Consider the following 20,179-nt stretch of genomic DNA (forward strand, 5'->3'; position numbering starts at 1 on the left):
ACTGCAATTTCTAGTATTGCATTAGTATTGCATCCTTCTTATGGGCATTTAATAATTTTTAACTTTTCAGTCCGAGTTAAATCTCTTTTTTGGCTTATTTTATCTGTAAAAGAACATTTGCCTAATAATTCTGCACACCTGAATATAAGGCATTTTTCATTTCCAGCCTTCATGAACAATTATATATCACTTATAAATTATTAAATACAAAATTAATAGTAGTTATTAAGATTAATGAGGTTTGGAATTGGTAAAATGTACCTGGAAAAAATATATGATCAGAAAATCAACATGCCTAATAATTCTGCACGCACTGTATTGTGAAACATTCATAATGCAGTCCTTGCTAAAAATTTACTGCTCAAACTGTCAAGATCAGATTGAAATCAGGTGAAGGCGACGTTGAAGTTAGCCATTTTTAATCTAAAACATGTTGTATACAGTACAATATAGTTGAAGTGGTTACAGCATTTTTGTAGTGCATTTACCATGTTTTTTTGTTTTGTTTTTGAGAAAAAGAAAAAAGATTCCTCATGATGTGTCCCTTTTAAAGGTTCTCTAAGCGATCCTGGGTGACGTCACTTCTTGTTGACGTTCGAACTATTGTCAAAACGGAGGCTAGCTAGACCCTCCCTCCTCCTCATCCGCACACTAACCCCCCAAACCACACCCCCAAACCCTTCTTGTCGGTCATTGGCTGGAATAGTTTATTATGTTTCAGGGAGCGGGTCGCTGCAGTTTGCTTTTGTTGCTGTTTGTGGAGCCTGGGCTGTCTACAGAGATCGCGTTTCTTTACAGTGTGTTCAGGGGACAGGCAGCCAGCGGTTAGTGAGGAGATGTTTGCTGTATGTGACAAAAAATTTTTTGCCCTAAAAAACGCGTGACATCGCTTAGAGCACCTTTAAATACTTTTAAACTTTTTTTGTTGCTGTCAGTTTCCAGGTAAATACATTTTGTCATCTTTGTTTGTCTGTTTCTGTCTCAGGTATCAGAAGGAGTACTGCGAGTTTAAGAGACAGCAGCTGGAGTTGGATGATGATCTTAAGAGTGTGGACAATCAGATGCGTTACTGTCAGATTCAACTAGACAGACTCAAGAAGACCAACGTTTTCAATTCCACCTTTCATATCTGGTTTCATATCTCTTTATAAAAACCTGTTTTAATTAATATTTTAGGAACAAGTCTCGGCATCAAAACAGAAATATGTGCACATTGAATAAGCCGATAATTTATATGCATTTATATGCAAAACTGAATTGGTTAAAATTACGCATATAAACATTTGAAGTTTTCTTCTTTTTTTTTCTATACCTTTCTCAGGCACAGTGGGCAGTTTGGAACAATAAATAACTTCCGCCTGGGCAGATTACCCAGCGTACCAGTGGAATGGAATGAAATTAATGCAGCCTGGGGTCAAACTGTACTTCTGCTGCATGCGCTTGCAAACAAGATGGGACTTTGCTTTCAGAGGTGCTTGGATAAGAAACATTTTTTACTAGATAGATAAAGCTTGTGTACAAATTTTGATGTCTTGTCTGAAAGTTTTAAATACTTTTTAAATACTAGTTTTTACGTCAAGACACAGCAAATCAGTCAAAAATCTGACCGACCAATTTAGTCTACATTAGACCACATCAAACTGCATTAGACCTCAGCAGACCTTTAAGAATCACATTCAGATCCCATTAAACCTCTTCAGATACAATTAGAGGGCATTTACACCTTGTCTTTTCATAAACGCTAATTAGTCTAATCAGTAAAAACGCATGAAAATGATAACAACGCAACGGTTCGTTATGAAACCCAAAGCGCATCAGACTTTAAATGCATTCCCAAATGCACATTATTGGAAAACAGCTAGTGTTTGTGATTTCACAATAGCACAAAACCATTTAAAAATCCCAATGTGGCTTAAATATATTGTGCAGCCTTAGAATACGGTCTAATAATGTAGTTCATTCATGCTGCTCTTCCGTGGATTGCGCCACTTACAGCATTTTGCCAATTAATCCACATGGGAAAATTTAAATCGAGGATTTTTTTAAAGTCAAGCGCTCAAATTTAATCGAGGAATCGTGAAAGCCCCAAATTAATCATCTTATAATGAACTTCTGCAATAATTAATTATTGCCTAATAACTATTGCCTAATAACTATTAATATATTTGCGGATACCATTGAATTATTATAATTATAATTACAATAACTGTAATTATCTCTCATAATTTCCATGAGTATACCTGGACGTAGACACTTGGGCGCTTTTTGCCCAAAAGTCTTGCAGCTTTTATGAGAACGGGCTGGAAAAAGTGGCCTCTCAATTGTCTACTAGGGCTCCGGCGGAAGTCGCACAGAAGTCTGGAAGCGCCGTGCCATGGACATCTCACAGGCAGGATTATCGCACACTGGTCACGTCATTCTGTAATCGCATTCTCAAGTTCAAGGTGGCAGTCCAAAACAGTGAATCTAATCTCCAAAAGTTCACTTAAAAAATAAACAAAGTAGCATCAATGGGTTTTAATTAAGGCATTTTTTTTAAATATAGCTGCGAGCAGCAATTATCGAGGTTGATTCAAGTGCTTTTTATGCACATAAGTAAAAAGGTGTTATGTTTTATTTAGCAATCCTGTAACCTTCTTGATGGAAAAGTTCTGTTATAGCGCCACCTATGGTCCGATCTCCATAAAAATGTGCGTGCTTGTTTAGGATCATATTTCACATGAGCTCACCTAAAGTAAAGTATAGCATTTTCGTTTTGGCTTTATAGGCTTTTGAATATATTTTGCCATGCCCATTTTCTAAATGACTCTAAATGTTACAGCTATCCAAAGGGTAAAGTTCTACAATTGTTTTTATGATTATTGGCCTAGAGAGTCTAGAGAATTTTACTGCAGTGGTTTTATTGAGGTTAAGTGAAAAACCTAGGACTAGTTTGCAAAAGTGTTTTTATTTTTTATTTTTATTTTTTATATATATTCTTAAATATTTAATGAATGATTTGATTGACAGCAGTGGTCCAAGAGGCAAAGTTGCTCAGAAAGAGGAGTTCTGCCATATGGTATGAATGTCGTGGGCATGTGTGAAAAATCATGTGATATACAATCCTTTTTACGCACTTGAAAAACACGAAGGCACCCTCGGTGGCCGGTTTCTTTCAAATTTCTCACAGGCCTCTAGGATCATGAGTCAAACAGGCCCAGCGAGTTTCGGTCCGTTCTGCCTCCGTTTACCTTCTCTGACAGCCGCTCGATCTTCACTGGTCGATTGCGGCAGTGTTTTTCGAGATACATGAACATTGTATGCCTTGGTGACGTTGTAGACGGGGTGGGTACTACCATCCCTCAAACTTTCAAGTCTATGACTTACTGTTTGGTCTGCCTGATCACTTTTAGGGGAGAATGCTGATCCTTGAAAATTCTAACAATTACAATATGGTTTCTAAACTAAAAACAGTGCAAAAGGAAATAGAATGGGTGATCTATATTATTTCTCTATATGAAGCTCTATATTATTCAAGCCACAAAAACAAACCTGTTACTGAAAAATGCACTCGGGTGAAGTCATACAATACATGCATACAGTGGGGAGAACAAGTATTTGATACACTGCCGATTTTGCAGGTTTTCCCACTTACAAAGCATGTAGAAGTCTGTAATTTTTATCATAGGTACTCTTCAACTGTGAGTGACGGAATCTAAAAAGAAAATCCAGAAAATCACATTGTATGATTTTTTTTTTTTTAAGTAATTCATTTGCATTTTATTGCATGACATAAGTATTTGATCACCTACCAACCAGTAAGAATTCCGGCTCTCACAGACCTGTTAGTTTCTCTTTAAGAAGCCCTCCTGTTCTCCTCTCATTACCTGTATTAACTGCACCTGTTTGAACCCGTTACCTGTATAAAAGACACCTGTCCAAACACTCAATCAAACAGACTCCAACTTCTCCACAATGGCCAAGACCAGAGAGCTGTGTAAGGACATCAGATAAAATTGTAGACCTGCACAAGGCTGGGATGGGCTACAGGACAATAGGCAAGCAGCTTGGTGAGAAGGCAACAACAGTTGGCGCAATCATTAGAAAATGGAAAAAGTTCAAGATGTCGGTCAATCTCCCTCGGTCTGGGGCTTCATGCAAGATCTCACCTTATGGGGCATCAATGATCATGAGGAAGGTGAGGGATCAGCCCAGAACTACATGGCAGGACTACATGGCAGGACCTGGTCAATGACCTGAAGAGAGCTGGGACCACAGTCTCAAAGAAAACCATTAGTAACACACAATCCTGCAGCGCACGCATGGTCCCCCTGCTCAAGCCAGCGCATGTCCAAGCCCGTTTGAAGTTTGCCAATGACCATCTGGATGATCCAGAGGAGGAATAGGAGAAGGTCATGTGGTCTGATGAGACAAAAATAGAGCTTTTTGGTCTAAACTCCACTCGCCGTGTTTGGAGGAAGAAGGATGAGTACAACCCCAAGACCACTATCCCAACCGTGAAGCATGGAGGTGGAAACATCATTCTTTGGGGATGCTTTTCTGCAAAGGGGACAGGAAGACTGCGCCGTTTTGAGGGGAGGATGGATGGGGCCATGTATCGCGAGATCTTGGCCAACAACCTCCTTCCCTCAGTAAGAGCATTGAAGATGGGTCGTGGCTGGGTCTTCCAGCATGACAACGACCCAAAACACACAGCCAGGGAAACTAAGGGGTGGCTCCGTAAGAAGCATCTCAAGGTCCTGGAGTGGCCTACCCAGTCTCCAGACCTGAACCCAATAGAAAATCTTTGGAGGGAGCTGAAAGTCCGTATTGCCCAGCGACAGCCCCGAAACCTGAAGGATCTGGAGAAGGTCTGTATGGAGGAGTGGGCCAAAATCCCTGCTGCAGTGTGTGCAAACCTGGTCAAGAACTACAGGAAATGTATGAACTCTGTAATTGCAAAAAAAAGGTTTCTGTACCAAATATTAAGGTCTGCTTTTCTGATGTATCAAATACTTATGTCATGCAATAAAATGCAAATTAATTACTTAAAAATCATACAATGCGATTTTCTGGATTTTTGTTTTAGATTCCGCCACTCACAGTTGAGTACTTATGATAAAAATTACAGACTTCTACATGCTTTGTAAGTGGGAAAACCTGCAAAATCGGTAAATAATGTGACGCTATGGCGTGGCATGATTTTGAACAGCTGGAGTCATAGTTGGGCACTGCGGACTGACGCTGAGTGGTGCTGCTGTTGTGCGTATGGTCATAGAAAACAATGTGTTTGAATTTTAAAGACATGCCGCTTCGCTGCTTTTCTGTCAGTGTGCGACCCTCTTTGTGCTTTGTATTTCTAATGTTTGAGACTCCTTTTATGGGTAGAGTTCTGATAGCGAAGCCATGCGAAGTGATAGAATATAATTTATGAATCATATCCTGCCAAATTGCCTAGAGTGTTGATATGCCTTACCCACCATGGTGGATTTTCATCCCTCATTTGACTGGTTGGCAGGTGTTAATTTCAAACCCTGATGCTAAAATAATGTAACATATACAGTCATGTGAAAAAGAAAGTACACCCTCTTTGAATATATTGTTTTACGCATTAGTACATAATAAAAAAAAAAATCGTCTGCTCCTTAGCAGGTCTTAAAATTAGGTAAATACAGCATATATATCAGACATATTACAACGTTTCATTATTTGCTTATCAAAAATAAATACCCCATAAAAACCCCATAATTCAATAGCTTTTAAAATTAACTTCAGCAGCAATAACTTGAAGTAATCATTTTCTGTATTTTCTCTCACATTGTTGTGGAGGAATTTTGGACCATATGTTTTTTCTGTGCCCATACTAAAAGATTAGAGCATTCAAACTGCACACGGATGTGTCGTGGCCAGCACGTTGCAGGATCTGTGCCGTGCAGCGATCGTTATTCATTATTATTAATCTATTTTTGCTGTGCAGCACACGCTGAATTAAAGTGATAGTGCATTGTTCATGGTCAAACTAAACCTGGATTAAAAAGAAAAAGCACTTTGAGATCTGCACCACTTGCTACTCTTCCCACTTGGGATCTGACACTAGTTCTGAAAGCCCTAAGGGTCCACCCTTAAGTGCTTTCTTTCACGGCAATGCTGCTACTGGCTTTGGCTTCTGTGAAGTGTGTGAATGACATGCAGGTGCTCTCAGTGGAAGCTTCCTGTATGGAATTTGGGCCATGTGAGTCACTTTAAAGCCTTGAAAGGCTATGCACCAAAAGTGCTCTCAACAATGTTTGGAGCAGAGGTCATAATGCTATGTTCCCCAGTAATATTTACAACCCCATTTCCAGAAAAGTTGGGACATTTTGTAAAGGGCAATAAAATCAAGAATATTTGGTTTGCTAATTCTCTTGAACTTATATTTAACTGACAAATGTACAAAGAAAAGAATTCTATATTTTCACTGGCCAAATTAATTGTATTTTGTAAATATAAACACATTTTGATGGCTGAAACACACTTTAAAAAAGTTGGGACAGAGGCAAAATGAAAGTGAAAAGATAACAGAAAATCCAAGTTAAACTGTTTTGATAAATGTAGCTTGAAAGCTTTACAAATTCCAGACCTATTTGGCCTCTTATTAGCTCAAATTACAAACGTGTAGTACATCATAAATAGAAAGGAGCACCTATTTACCGTCGGCAACGCGATGCATCCAGTGTAAGCAGCATAATATCCAAGCCATTGTGAAGCCTACACGATTAACATAATTTATAAAGATTTCTAATATGGTTTGTTCTCTTTGTAGATATCGACTAGTTCCTTATGGAAACCATTCATATTTGGAATCTCTCACAGATAAGTCGAAGGTAAGTGCCACATTTAATCTTTATTAATATATAATAATATAAAATTAAATAAAACATATTTTATAGGTGCACAAAGTGAGTTTTTGCACACCTGGTAAATGGTTTCTTTGGTGAATACAACGGTGGCCTTGGACTTTATAGGTAGCATAAAGTGTAATAGGATGGTTTCCGAGAGAGTACAAAAATTTCAGTGGTCAGTTCTAATACCAATCAAATTTAATGATCCATTGGTGTGACGTTGTAAAGCTAGGTGCCTTTGTCTTGCTTTAGTCTTTTTTAAAACCTGTTTAGATATTGCTCTTGAGACATCACAAATCCCACAAATTTTGAGCTTGGTTAAAAAAAAATACAGCTTTTATACTGATGAGATTAGCGCACAGCTGCATGTCATAAACACTTTACAAGAGAGCATGTGCACACACATACGCATTTGAAAACAATCGCCTGTCACTAAGTGAGATTTGTAAACCAAAAATATATAAGGTGGGAGGACCAAGTAACTCAAGTCCCTACCATCAAGTCAAGTGCACACAAACCAAGCAAGTCAAGTCAGTGGCTCAGCTCAAGCAAGTCAAGTCACAGTACCAAATAACAGAAACATTTATAGTTTGTGTACCACAACCTACTTATTTATTTTTCCTGATCCGATACTTGTATTTTCATAGTGCTTGGTGCACTATGATAGTAGGTGGCGGCAAGTCTATAGCTATGTTTCCATCCAAACTTGTGAATTTAGCTTATCCGCAAAATTGGAATATCACATTAAACATTTGCGAATAAAGCACCGTTTCCATCCAGTGAGCCGAAGAGAACAAAATCGTCACTTCCTGATAAACTTGCGCTAAATATCACTAAGAAAAATGGAAGTTGCTGAAGTAGAAGACACTGTGTAAAATAATTTAGTATATAATAAATTACTTGTGTCTCAGAGCGTGCAGACGAAACGCAATAAAGTTATCTTGATTTCGGAGGTGGATGCCTGCTGTTTGGGAATGCAGTCGTGTAAAACCGTTCTGGTAGGGAATTATACCGTAGTACTTTGATGACAGACTTTGCTCTGGCATTTCAGAATAACCAAAACAGCATTTCAGATGCTGTGCAATGAGATCGGTCCGCTGGTTGGTCCAATTATCCGTCCCATCACAGTGTCACATGTCTTTTTTGATGCACATCGAGGAGTTTTTGTTTATGCGGATGTTTTCTTATCAGATAAGAAATCTCTCTTATCTGACTCAAATGAGCGCATACGGGTTTTTTTTTCTTCACATTTTTAGAATTTATGCGCATTTTGGCGTTTTCCATCCAACTTTTTTTTATGCAAGTGATGAAAATGGCCACAACATAAGTGGATGGAAACACCTCGGTTACAACTGTAACCTCGGTTCCCTGAAAAGGGAATGAGACACTGCGTCGATTGACGCTGTGGGAATGCTCTGCGTGATTACGTCTTGAAGCATGTGTGAAATTTGCAAAACAATGGCCCGATCCAATGTCGGCACCCTAGTACAAGCTGCTAGCCTCAGAGTACCACGGAGGAAATGAGATACCAAAGGGTTTCTCCCCAAAGACATTCCACCCAAAGGAATGTGGTAAGCAGCTATGGCCGCCACATGAACCTTTAAAGTGGACGGGGATAGACTTGCAGTGAACTGTTCTTGCAGGAACTCCAGCACTGTACCAACTGGGCAGTTAACTGGGTCCAGCCGATGATCACTACACTAAGAAGTGAAAACTGTCTATTCAGGGCTTTCAGTTTCCTCATGGAGGGAGCTCTGTAATGTAAAATAGGGCCCTATGATTTCCGCGATCACGGAATCGCGGACGGAATTACGGAATTGGGAAATTAACGCGGAATCTAGTGTTAACGCGGAATTTCGTGGAATTTTACATATTTGGATTGAAATTCTGTTTTTGTGTGGGAGAAGAACGTAGTCTGGTGAAAATGCAGACCGGGGGAAGCAAATATGGGCGACACAACCCCTCCCATCATTTCAGCTCCAATGACGGCATCAAAACAATGAAAGCATGGCGAAGCGGCTCTCCACGGCTCTGCTTTCCTCTGTGAAAAAGTTAAGAAACTCGACGCTATAAGCCCTCAGTACCGAGCCGAGCAGTTCGCATGTGACTTTTGTGCAGTGTTTCCCACACATAGACTAATTCGTGGCCACAAAATCAACTCCTGCCGTCACATATTGCGTTTCGTTCTTTTTTTTTTTTACGCTATTTAAAACACGCAGCGTATTATTTCTGTTGTATTTCCTTTCCCCGCTCTCCCTCCGTCTCTCTTTCACTCACGCGTCTCTCTCACATAGACGCACGCGCACACACACAAACACACCGCGTCTGTCTATGAGGCGCCGGACTGGACAAAAGCAAAGCGAACTCCGCGAGCGACACTGGGCAAGAGAGAGACAGAGTGTGACTTATTTAAACTTTAAACTAATATAATTTATTTTACTGGACAGTTTAAAGCTCATAACCATATTTTGTTGTTACTTGAAGAGTGCAGTGTCATGTTGCATCATGCAGTATTTGTCGTGAAAAGGCTACTGAGTAAATGTCTGTAATTTAAGGTCATTCCTATTTTATTTGTATACATTTTAATCATTAACTTTAAAAGCACACTCTTTTTATGACTAAAATAACAGTAAAGGGTAAAAAAAAAACGAATTCCCAGAAATTAAAACGGAAAAAACGGAATTTGGGAAAAAATAAAACTGATTTCATAGGGCCCTAGTAAAATGGTCTCAACAACATCGTTTGAGAGACCAGTACCTATAAGCTGGGCCCCCTCAGAGGCCAAGCCCAAAGTCTCCACAGTTCTGGACGGGGATGAACAATCGAGTCCCCTGCTTGGGAAAGAAGGTCCCTCCTGACGGGTAACTCCAGTAGGGGCCCGTCGAGGAGAGACACTAAGGGTGGGACCCTTACTCGGCCCGGCCACCGTGGGGCTATTAACAGTAGGCGAACTTCAGGGGAAGCGATCAGGGTAAAGGCATACAAATGTAGCCTCGGCCTCTGTGGAGCTGGATGCGTGAGGGAGAACCGGAGTGGACAGTGAGACGTCTCTCGAGACGCATTGTGCCTGGCAGAACACCCTCCATATCTGCTCCACCACCTCTGGGTAGAGCCTCCATTCCCCGGGCCTCAGACCCTGCCTCGACAGGATGTCTGCTCCTATATTTTGGACCCCGGGGATGTAAGGTGCCCTGAGTGAGAGCAGCTTCCCCTGGGACCACAGTAGGATTTGGTGCGCCAGTTTGCAAAGTGGACGCGAACGCAAACCCCCCTGATGATTTATGTAGGCGACCACCAATGTATTGTCTGTGCGGATAAGCACATGATGGCCCCTAAGGTCTGTGAGGAAATTCTTTAGAGCCAGAAAAACATGAGAGATGATGACCCTTCCAAAGACCTTTAGTCGAGCGACCTTCCAGAATCGCTCCCCAAGACCTTGGGACTGGAACCATGGTTTCTTCAACATAAGACTACGTAAGCATCGTGTGTGACCCTCATCATGCGAAATGGGTTGCCCCTCAGGGAAAACCCTTTGGTCCTGAGCCACCACTGCAAGGATCTCATGTACAGCAGGCTAAAAGGTATCACGTTGGACGCTGCTGCCATCAGTCCCAACAGTCTCTGAAACTGTTTCATAGTGAGTGACTGGCCTAGCTTTATTCTCTTTAAGTTCGAAAAGATTAACTCAATGCGTGCAGGGGAGAGGTGTGCCTGCATCAACATTGAGTCCCAAACCACGCCTAGAAAACTGGTCCTCTGAAGAGAAGAAAGCACACTCTTTTTGACGTTTAGCCGTAACCCCAACTTTTTCATGTGGGCGAGAATGACATCTCGATGCCGAACTGCCAACTGATGCGAATGAGCTATAACCAGTCGTCGATGTCATTCATGATGCGAATACCCTGAAGGCGCAGAGGTGCCAGAGCTGCATCCTTGCATTTTGTATATATTCAATGGCCCCTGTCCCCCAGCAGGGTTTTCACCTCTTGTTCCATTACTAGAAGGAGAAGGAGAAAAATAAGGTGGTTTTTGTGCTGGCTGGTTTAGGCCTGTCTTAAACCACCAGTAGTTAGCAGCCCAATAAGTGATTCATTCTTAACCCTCTGGGGTCTGAGGTGTTTTTGGGGCCCTTGAGATGTTTTGACATGCCCTGACATTTGTGCTTATTTCAGCTACTTAAAACATACCATTTGCCAACATATAAATGTGCTGTATTCAGCACAAACTCTGCTACAATAATATGTGAGCAAAATGGATGTACATGTTTGCATTTTATAGAAAAAAAAATATTATGCGTGGTTAGTACGTTTTGGGGAAAAAAATGTCACCGCAATAAGGCCATTTAACACATACTGAATAGTTGTCCACAAGACTTTTGAGTTACTATTCTTGTAGGCTAGAATTTTTACTTCAAAATGAAGTGAAAATCATTCTGACCACTCTTTCACAAACAATATAATGATTTAAATTTCTTACGTCAGTTTTTGGTCAGCACTGCTGTATGCGTCGGAGTGTGAATGGCCATGAATATTAATGTGATTTACACCTGGGTGGGAAGACTAAAGACACTCCCCCAATGGCCCATCAAGGTGCTGTGAGGCAGCCTGAACTAAGAATGATTCACTGATGAATAAAAAGTTAAAAAGAACAGCATTTATTCAAAATAGAAATCTTTCCTAAGAACGTAAAGACTTAAAGTCATTACTATCACTTAACACATCCTTTCAAAAAAACAAACATAAAAAGACCAAACTTGTTTTTTTTATATATATAAAAAAGTGGACTGCCTGTTGCTTGCCTGCTTGTTTGCCTTGGCTCTCTTCGGAACTGGTGGATGGACGTGTTCATTCATTCATTCACATCTGTTATAAAAAAGAAAAAAGCATGAGCATGCTGATAACACAATCAAATAAACTGTATTATTATCATTATCAATCACTAATTGCCATGGATAATTTTTTTTTTTTTTTTTTATTTCACACAAGAATAGGTAGCCTACATTATGACGATGTAAACACAATTAGGCTAAATTTCATCTGTAAAATATTACGTCTGTGCACTTACTCAGTATGATTCTCGATCGCACTGAGAACTGAACGACACCTGCGTGTCCCTCTGCGAGGTGCTGGCGAAGGAGAGCATGATGCAGACACATTCCTAAAAAATAAAAAAATAAAAACTGTTAGCATACATTATCCAAAGTAAACTGATGGACAATTAATGGGTATGGATGCATAATGTATGTATATATCTGTTGATGGGCCATGGGATGGAGAAATATCTGTTGATGGGCCATATAGACCGCACACATTTAGTGATAGGCCTACACGCAATGAACGGATCGTTCGCGAACGACACATCACTACATTTCAAACATTTACACCTGTATTCAGTTATTTACGCATGATATAGTGTCATAGGCTAACCAAAACTGAACATTTAATTATATAAAAAATATATTGTATTTAGACCTCTTTTACCGGAGCCTGAAATATATTTCTCGTTATATAACCTAAGCAGTTATTCGCAAACAAAATAGGCTACATTACGCATAAGGCAATATTTTAGCATATGTAGTGTCATAGGCTAAACAAAACTCAACATTTTTATATAAAAAATATATTGTATTTAGACAGTATCACATATTTTACCGGAGGCTGAAATATATTTCACTAAAACAATAGGCTATACCTAAACATGCAGTTATTCGCAAACAAAATACATAACGCATAAGGCAGTATTTTAGCATGATAATCAGTGTCATAAGGTAATCAAAACTATATATTTAATATACAAATATGTTTAGAGTAATATCACATTTAAAAAGTTTACACGAGCGAATGTTAGGGATATTGTGAGGCAATCTTTTCTGTAAGATGTCAAAAGCTAGGCAAAATATAGTCTGAAAATTCAATTGAGCTCTATACGATCAGAAAAGAAATTATAAAACACTAAACAACTTACTCCGAACTTGTAGGCCTATCCTCGGCGCGGGATCAATTCGTTCTTCAAAATGCAGCCGTTCCTCGTCCGAGTTATAATCTTCCTCTGAGGAAAAGTGAATTCTTCCTCGCTGTCCAGAATCATCTGAAGGGCCTCTTTGTCGGAGTACCGTGCCATCCTCAAAACGCAATGAATCTCTATCAGTGAAGAAACTTCGGGTTTTTATGCCATTGATCGCTGGGCGTGTGCTATGCATAACGTTAGATCACCTATTTACCATGTGAAAAGCGCTAGGGGCGTGGCGGCCTCGGCTCATTAAAAATAATGAAGGGAGAACGAAAAAACTGTACCTCTCCTTGGTTTCAAACGGATTACATAAACTGGAAATATTAATTTTTTTAATAAATTACTTCATTTAAAAGAAGAGAATACAAGCTTTAAAAAGACACATGTCTCATGTATCTGTGGCAAGTATTGACTTAGTTACAGTTCATTTTTCGGACGCGTTTCAGAATGGACTTCACTGACAGAGAGAACGCAGAACGCGCATCATGTTTATTTTTCTTTATTTGGCGAAAAGCACAACACTTTGTTTTTATTGTGAGGTTCCACAAAAAAAATACAAACTTAACAGGATCGAATGATGCATAACACTTATATGTAAGATCAAAATCAGCAGAGTAATTTGAGTCTCTTTTGCAATGATAAGGAAAAAAGTCAGCTGGTATCGCCGGCGATACCGCCGACCCCAGAGGGTTAATGAGTGATTTATTGAACATTCATTCAAATGATTTGTTCAAAAAGGTTGATTCGTTTAGGAACAAAGCAAATGACAGGCTGCATCCAAAATCGCATACTCTCTTGAGTTTGTACATATTTTGAACAAGTAATTACTCAGGGTGTCCGCGGGGTTTTAAAAAGTATTAAAAGGTAGTTAATCAAATTAGTAAAAATTAAGGCCATTTAAAAGCTATTAAAAAGTATTAATCTCCAATTTACGAGGTATTATTTTTTTGCAAACTACAGGATAAACGGTTGTCTTTCAAATTCCCTCTGCACGCAATAGGATAGCGGGGATTGACAGTCAGGCCTATCATTAAAAAGAGACTGAAAATCGACAGCAATAAAGAATCCCGCTCGATCCCCCTTCCACTCCCGCCGTCTGACTGATTTAAGCGAGGACAGTAGTCACGGTACTTCTGACTCCTGAAGATAAACGGGCCGGGTGGATGTGGAAATTTGAAATATTGTATTGAGGATTCGATTATCACACGGGAGTGATCGTATGGATTATCTTAAAATACTCCGTCATTCATTCGTTACTCATATAAGAGGAAGACATCATTCAGCCATGCAAATGATACAATTCTCAAGTAATGTTGAACAATAAATCTAAATAAAATTTAAATCGCTATGGCTTACTGATTATGAAAGTGCTGTGATTTGTGGATGACTGATAAGCGCGAGTCTGGAGAAACAGGCGTTTATTTATTCATTCTTATTGTTGTGAAATGTAGCCTGCATATGTTACGTTATTGTGTTAATAATAAAGTACCCAATTATGTTACATTTTTATTTTGTATGAAAACTAGAGCGTATAGGTTAGGCTACTTATGGATGTAGCGTTTATACGCCCGTATAAATATAACTAATTATTCATAACGGATTATGATCAATAATTAATAATTTAATTATTTTCAGAATTTACTGTAGCAGAATCAATAGTATGATCATTTTATCAGTTCATCCAATGAACGGAAAGCATAAACAATTATTAATTCTAGGAAATATAATATCTTCCTGGCCAAGAAAGACTCATTCCCAGCTAACAGCTAAATTAAGAAATAATTCAAGGGTAAAAGCATAGGTAGCTTAGATCGCAGTTCAAGACAATAAATTCGTAAGCGCATAACACAAGTAATGCTTCTCTTTTCAAATACAAACAATACTTTGATTATAAGCCTATGACTAACACATAAAACTAATATCAAACACACACACATTCATACGAGTTGCAGAAAGAAAGAGAGTGAGGAAGAATGAGTTTTAGGAGTCAGATGGTGAGATCCCAAGTTTCTATATGCACTTAAAAGACATGACCTGAACGAACCATCAATCATCGATTTAACCCTTCTATCGTTTCTTAGGCAGGTTATTCAATTTTATATTAATGCACCAGTTCAGTTAAGAGTCTGAAGGCTACTTGCTTGTCTTTGGTTTGCTTTGGGGATTCCCTTTTGTCGGTGTAAAGGGGTTTCCCGGGTCCGTTGCTTGGCTGGCGGTCTCCTCGTGCCTGCTAGATCTTGGGCAGCCAATCACGTGGTGTGTTTGCGGATGGATGAAAGTCTTTGAAGTTGGAAGCGCGTTGCAGTCGAAACGTTTAAACGAAACTTTGCAGCAAAACTTAACTTAGAACCGAGACTTTTAACGGAAAAGAAAACAAAGGAAAAGAAAGGAAAGTGAGACGAGTTAGATGGCTTGAATGAAGCTGTTTTAAACCCTGATCTTGATTTGGGTCATTTGTCTCTATGCATCTACATGGTTACTATAACCATCGTCTGCTCCACCCGACTTGTTCTGCCGAGACTTTTTCCGAGAGAGAGCCCGCCGCTTCTGTGTTCGGGTCTAAGATTTTAAACTCAAAGTTTGTCCAACCTCCAGGATGAGTTCTGGCCAATTAGACACTGGCTTAATTTAGGAGGTGGCTCTATTTTCTTCTTATCATAAATCATGCGTTATCTGTGATCTCCTTGCTCTCCAGCACTAGCAGAGAGAACAAGAGGCCACAGTTTAGACAGTATTACTATTATAAGAATACAAAACATTTTACACAGATTTCAATCAAGCCATCTTTTGAATTAAGAACATACGATCCTGCTGACAGGAAGCACGACACACTTTCATTCACACACCTAATATTTATAACAATTATGAATTGTATGGCATCTAAGCATATTAGACACACACATATATTGTAGAAACAACATAGAATTATGTAGTTGCATGATGTTTGATTATAAGTCCATCGAGAATTGTTCTGGGATGGGTTTTATGGATTTTGATATGTAAAGTGTGTTAGTGTGTAAAGTTTATGGGGTTTAAGCCATTCCAGTCTGAGGTCATGGATAGTTCCTGCTGAAGTCTGTTTTGTTCATCTCTCATGGGACCTTGGTCCTTAAGAAAGACGTAGTCTGTTAGTCGCAGGGGTCAGGTGACCTCTTGTTAGGGCCTCTTGTTTCACCATTTCTGAACAGATCTGTCTTGCCAACTTATAAAACGTTGACAACGTTCTTCCTTTAGTTAAACAATAAAAAGTCTTTATGGTTGCAGACTCTCTGGAGCCTGTGGGTGATTTATGGTTCTGGGTTTGGTGATTTGAATCTGGAATGTGAAGCCTCTTTTGTGTGATTATGTATGAACAATCACCTAAAAGCTTCAATTGTGTTTGGTTCATTCTCGTAGTCGTTACATGGATTAAAAAGCACCGTTGTATCAGAGCTGCGCGAGCTCTCTCTCTCTCTCAAACACAGACCGCGCACACAGAGAGAAGATAATTGTAAAATGAAATTTGACGGGCTAAGTTTAAATTTTGTTCTTGCTTGTGTTTTTTCTGTCAAAATGTCAGGAAGCATTGTATTATCCACAGCCTAACACAGCCCTCATTATGTCGGATTCGACATCCAAGAAACCTTAAGGATTTAAAGAGGATCTGTAAAGAGGAATGGACCAAAATCCCTCCTGAGATGTGTGCAAACCTGGTGACAAACTACAAGAAACATCTTACCTCTGTGCTTGCCAACAAGGGTTTCTCCACCAAGTACTAAATTATGTTTTGCTTGGGGATCAAATAGGCCTACTTATTTCACTCACTGAAATGCAAATCAATTCACTCAATATTAACTTCTTGTTTGTTGAACTATAAAATCAATATAACATTCGTGATCGTGCTTATGCACGAATATAAAACGGCACTCTTGCTATGTGATAATACATAACTATATTATATGTTCGATAACGTCAGCTCGTATATCGTTAAAACCACAATAATATTATCATAGATGATATCGCACACCTCTAGCCCAAATTGTCTCAGCATTATTTTGTGAGTTGACAATGCAAATAAAACCTTTGCAATGCTAAACATAATAAGTATTAAGTACTCTAATTAAATAACAAAGCTCTGCAATTCCAATTATATATTTATTCCATTGTATCTTTAATGTGTTTTTTTTTTACTAGTAAAAATTTAATTAGAGTGCTTACTAATTGTAATTGTTACTAGTAATAATTGAATTAGAGAGCTCTCCAATTGTAATGGTTACTATTTGTAGAGCTTTCTAATTGGAATTTTTACTAGTAAGAATTTAATTGTAGAGCTCTCTAATTTAATTATTACTAGTAAAAATGCAATTCCGAGGAGTAACGTTGGGAACATTAAGCTACAACCCCAAATCAAGAAAAGTTGGGACATTTTGTTAAATGTAATAAAATCAAGAATCTGTGATTTGTTAATTCCCTTTCAATTTTATTTACCTGACAAAAGTACAAAGAAAAGATTTCCAATGTTTTCAGCTTAATTGTATTTTGTAAATATAAACAAATTTGTGATTTTTGGTGGCTGCAACACACTCATAAAAAGTTGGGACAGAGGCATGTTTACAACTGTCACATCACCTTTCCTTTTAATTACACTTTAATAGTTTGGGAATTAAGGATACTAATTGTTACGGTTTTGCAAGTGGATTTTTTGCCCAATCTCGCCTGATACAAGACAATCAACAGTCTGTGGTTGTCATTGTCTGATTTACTTTTCATGTATAGGCCATACATTTTTAGTAGGAGACAGATCTGGACTACAGGTAGGCAGTCGCACATCCACTCACACACTTGTGTCTACAAAACCACTCTGGTGTAGCACATGCTGAATGAGGCCTGGCATTGTTTTGCTTTCCAGGAAAGATGTCATCTTGATGACATTCCCAATATATGCCTCAACGTTAGTGGTACACATGCAAGTCACCCATGCCGTTTGCACTTATGCACCCTCATACCATGAAAGACGTTTGCTTTTGCACCTGTCGCTGATGAAAGTCTGGATGGTCCCTTTCGTCTTTGGGACTGAGAACTCAATGCCTGTTTTTTCCCCCCAAAACAAGCTGAAACGTGGACTCATCTGACCGCAGAACACAATTACACTGTGTTTTGAATCATCTGAGATGAGCTCGGGCCCAGAGAACTGATGTATAGCTTTCTTGTTGCATACAGAAAGACGGGATGGTTATATCTTTTTAGTCTAATATTTTGTATCAATTTGATACCAAAATATTGGTACTTTTCACATTACTACAGCGAGTAATTTTTAGCTGGGCCTTTTGTGTAGAAAAAAAGTTTTTATTCTAGAATAGTGATAAGACTGGAGCCTTCATCTCTTGTGAGCATAGACCATCAACCAATTTGCCAAAACTACTGTACATTTCTTGAAAGTTAAAAACTAAAAAGCCAAAGTAAAACAAATGTACATGAAAAGTTATTTGCATTTCTTAGTGGGATTAATTTAATTATCAGGAAGACACTGTCCTTTAAAAATGACTTTGAGGAAATGTACAAGTCACATCATCAGCACATTTTTGCTTCTGTTTCCTGTTGTAGGAGTTGCCATTGTATTGCTCAGGTGGTCTGCGCTTTTTCTGGGATAATAAATTTGACCATGCAATGGTGGCCTTCCTTGACTGTGTCCAGCAGTTTAAAGAGGAGGTGGAGAAGGGTGACACAGGCTTCTGTCTGCCATACAGGTAATAATGTCCAGAAGACAAATTTATATTAAAAAAAATGTAATTATAGATCACCAGGCTGTTGGAAGAAATAATTGTATCTAGTACAAGGGAAAGCTACCTTTAATCAGCCAAGCGAGGATGGTTGTTGGGAACATTGATAATCTCAAAATGACCTTCTATCAGGCTATTAATTAATCATTGAAAGTGAATGTCATTGATAGTCATTTTTTGCTAAGACCTATTAATCTGCCAATATTTGGTGATTTTGAGATGTTCAGTGTTATGTACCAATATCTATGACTTTAGCAACACAGTTTTAAAACTCTTATCATCTAAGAGCATGATTTTCCAAACACTTTATGTTTGTCTTCTGTATTTAGAATGGATGTGGACAAAGGAAAGATTGAGGACACAGGTGGCAGTGGAGGTTCTTACTCTATTAAGACTCAGTTTAACTCAGAGGAACAGTGGACCAAAGCCCTCAAGTTCATGCTCACTAACCTGAAGTGGGGTCTGGCCTGGGTCTCCTCGCAGTTTTACAACCGCTAGATTTGATCTCGACTCTTAACTGATCCATGACAAGAGGAAACCACATGAAATCTTCACAGTACTAGGATGGGAATTTACCTTTTTGAGTGAACTGAACTTCAATCACAATAATTTTGTTAGAAAACAGAAAATAGAATATAATTAACTATTAAAATACCAGTAATGTGAATTTGTGTTACTGGTGGTATATTTCATGAACGTCACTAGGAGTATTCGGGGTGAGCAGGGGTTGGAGGGATGGTTTTTAGCCTATACCTGAATGTTTTCTTGTCTGTAACTCCCCAGGAGTCAAGTGTGGAACTATAATGGGAGTTAGTGGGTAAAGCCATGTAAGTAGATATGTTTCAAGTTCATTAACATCTTGTTTATATAGGGCTAAGTTCAAATACAGAAACAGGTCCTGTCAAAGCAACTTACATTTGAGAAACATCACAAGCTAATTACTATTTGTAATCACACCAAGGTAAGAAAATATACAAATACTGTATAGATTTAGAAATACTCATGGTATTAATGTGTATATCCATTGTAACTAAAAAATAACAATAAACATTTTTAAACTTTCTTTAAGTAATTTAATGATAATGATCTTTTTTTCATTGTAGGCATCTGTGAATGGGCTGATGAAGCTATAATTGACCGTTCGCAAAAGCCACGCCCCCTAGTTATTTTTACTACGCCCGTCAAACAAATGGTCAAACACGACCAGCGCGACAGATTGCCATGACGGGAAGAGGTATAACCGTGCGTGTCAGTGACTACATTTACATGCAGCCAATTTTCGGGTTATGGTAGGGTTAAGGTCACTATTCGGGTTTCTGAAACATTAGGAATAACCCGTTTACATGCGTGAGCAGAGAGAATTTCTCCTGTATACATGGAATTGCAATATCCCGATGTAAACGGTGACGCACGGTTAACGTCAAGACGTACGGACAACCTTAAGACGCAATATGCGTCATTTTCGATTCTTCTTCCTGTATCCAAAGACAACAACAACAGCAGCAGCACGCGGATAATGAATAGTTCGGGGCAGATAGCGATCGCCTTTGT

At 38.9% G+C, this 20,179-nt stretch overlaps 1 protein-coding gene across 1 annotated transcript in view; it reads left to right on the forward strand.

The window, feature by feature from the left end:
- becn1 (beclin 1, autophagy related) overlaps window positions 1-19,579 on the forward strand; it is an 87,785-nt gene extending 68,206 nt beyond the window's left edge. The window contains exons 8-12 of the mRNA XM_056253636.1: window positions 986-1,132; window positions 1,322-1,471; window positions 6,782-6,842; window positions 18,453-18,595; window positions 18,958-19,579. Coding sequence (XP_056109611.1) covers window positions 986-1,132; window positions 1,322-1,471; window positions 6,782-6,842; window positions 18,453-18,595; window positions 18,958-19,126 — 670 coding nt within the window. The 3' untranslated portion in view covers window positions 19,127-19,579. The remainder of the gene's footprint in view (window positions 1-985; window positions 1,133-1,321; window positions 1,472-6,781; window positions 6,843-18,452; window positions 18,596-18,957) is intronic.
- The last annotated feature ends 600 nt before the right edge of the window (window positions 19,580-20,179 follow it).

Source organism: Rhinichthys klamathensis, unplaced genomic scaffold, assembly GCF_029890125.1.
Source record: "Rhinichthys klamathensis goyatoka isolate OS25496 unplaced genomic scaffold, OSU_Roscu_1.1 h1tg000108l_1, whole genome shotgun sequence".
In the NCBI taxonomy this organism is placed as follows: domain Eukaryota; kingdom Metazoa; phylum Chordata; class Actinopteri; order Cypriniformes; family Leuciscidae; genus Rhinichthys; species Rhinichthys klamathensis.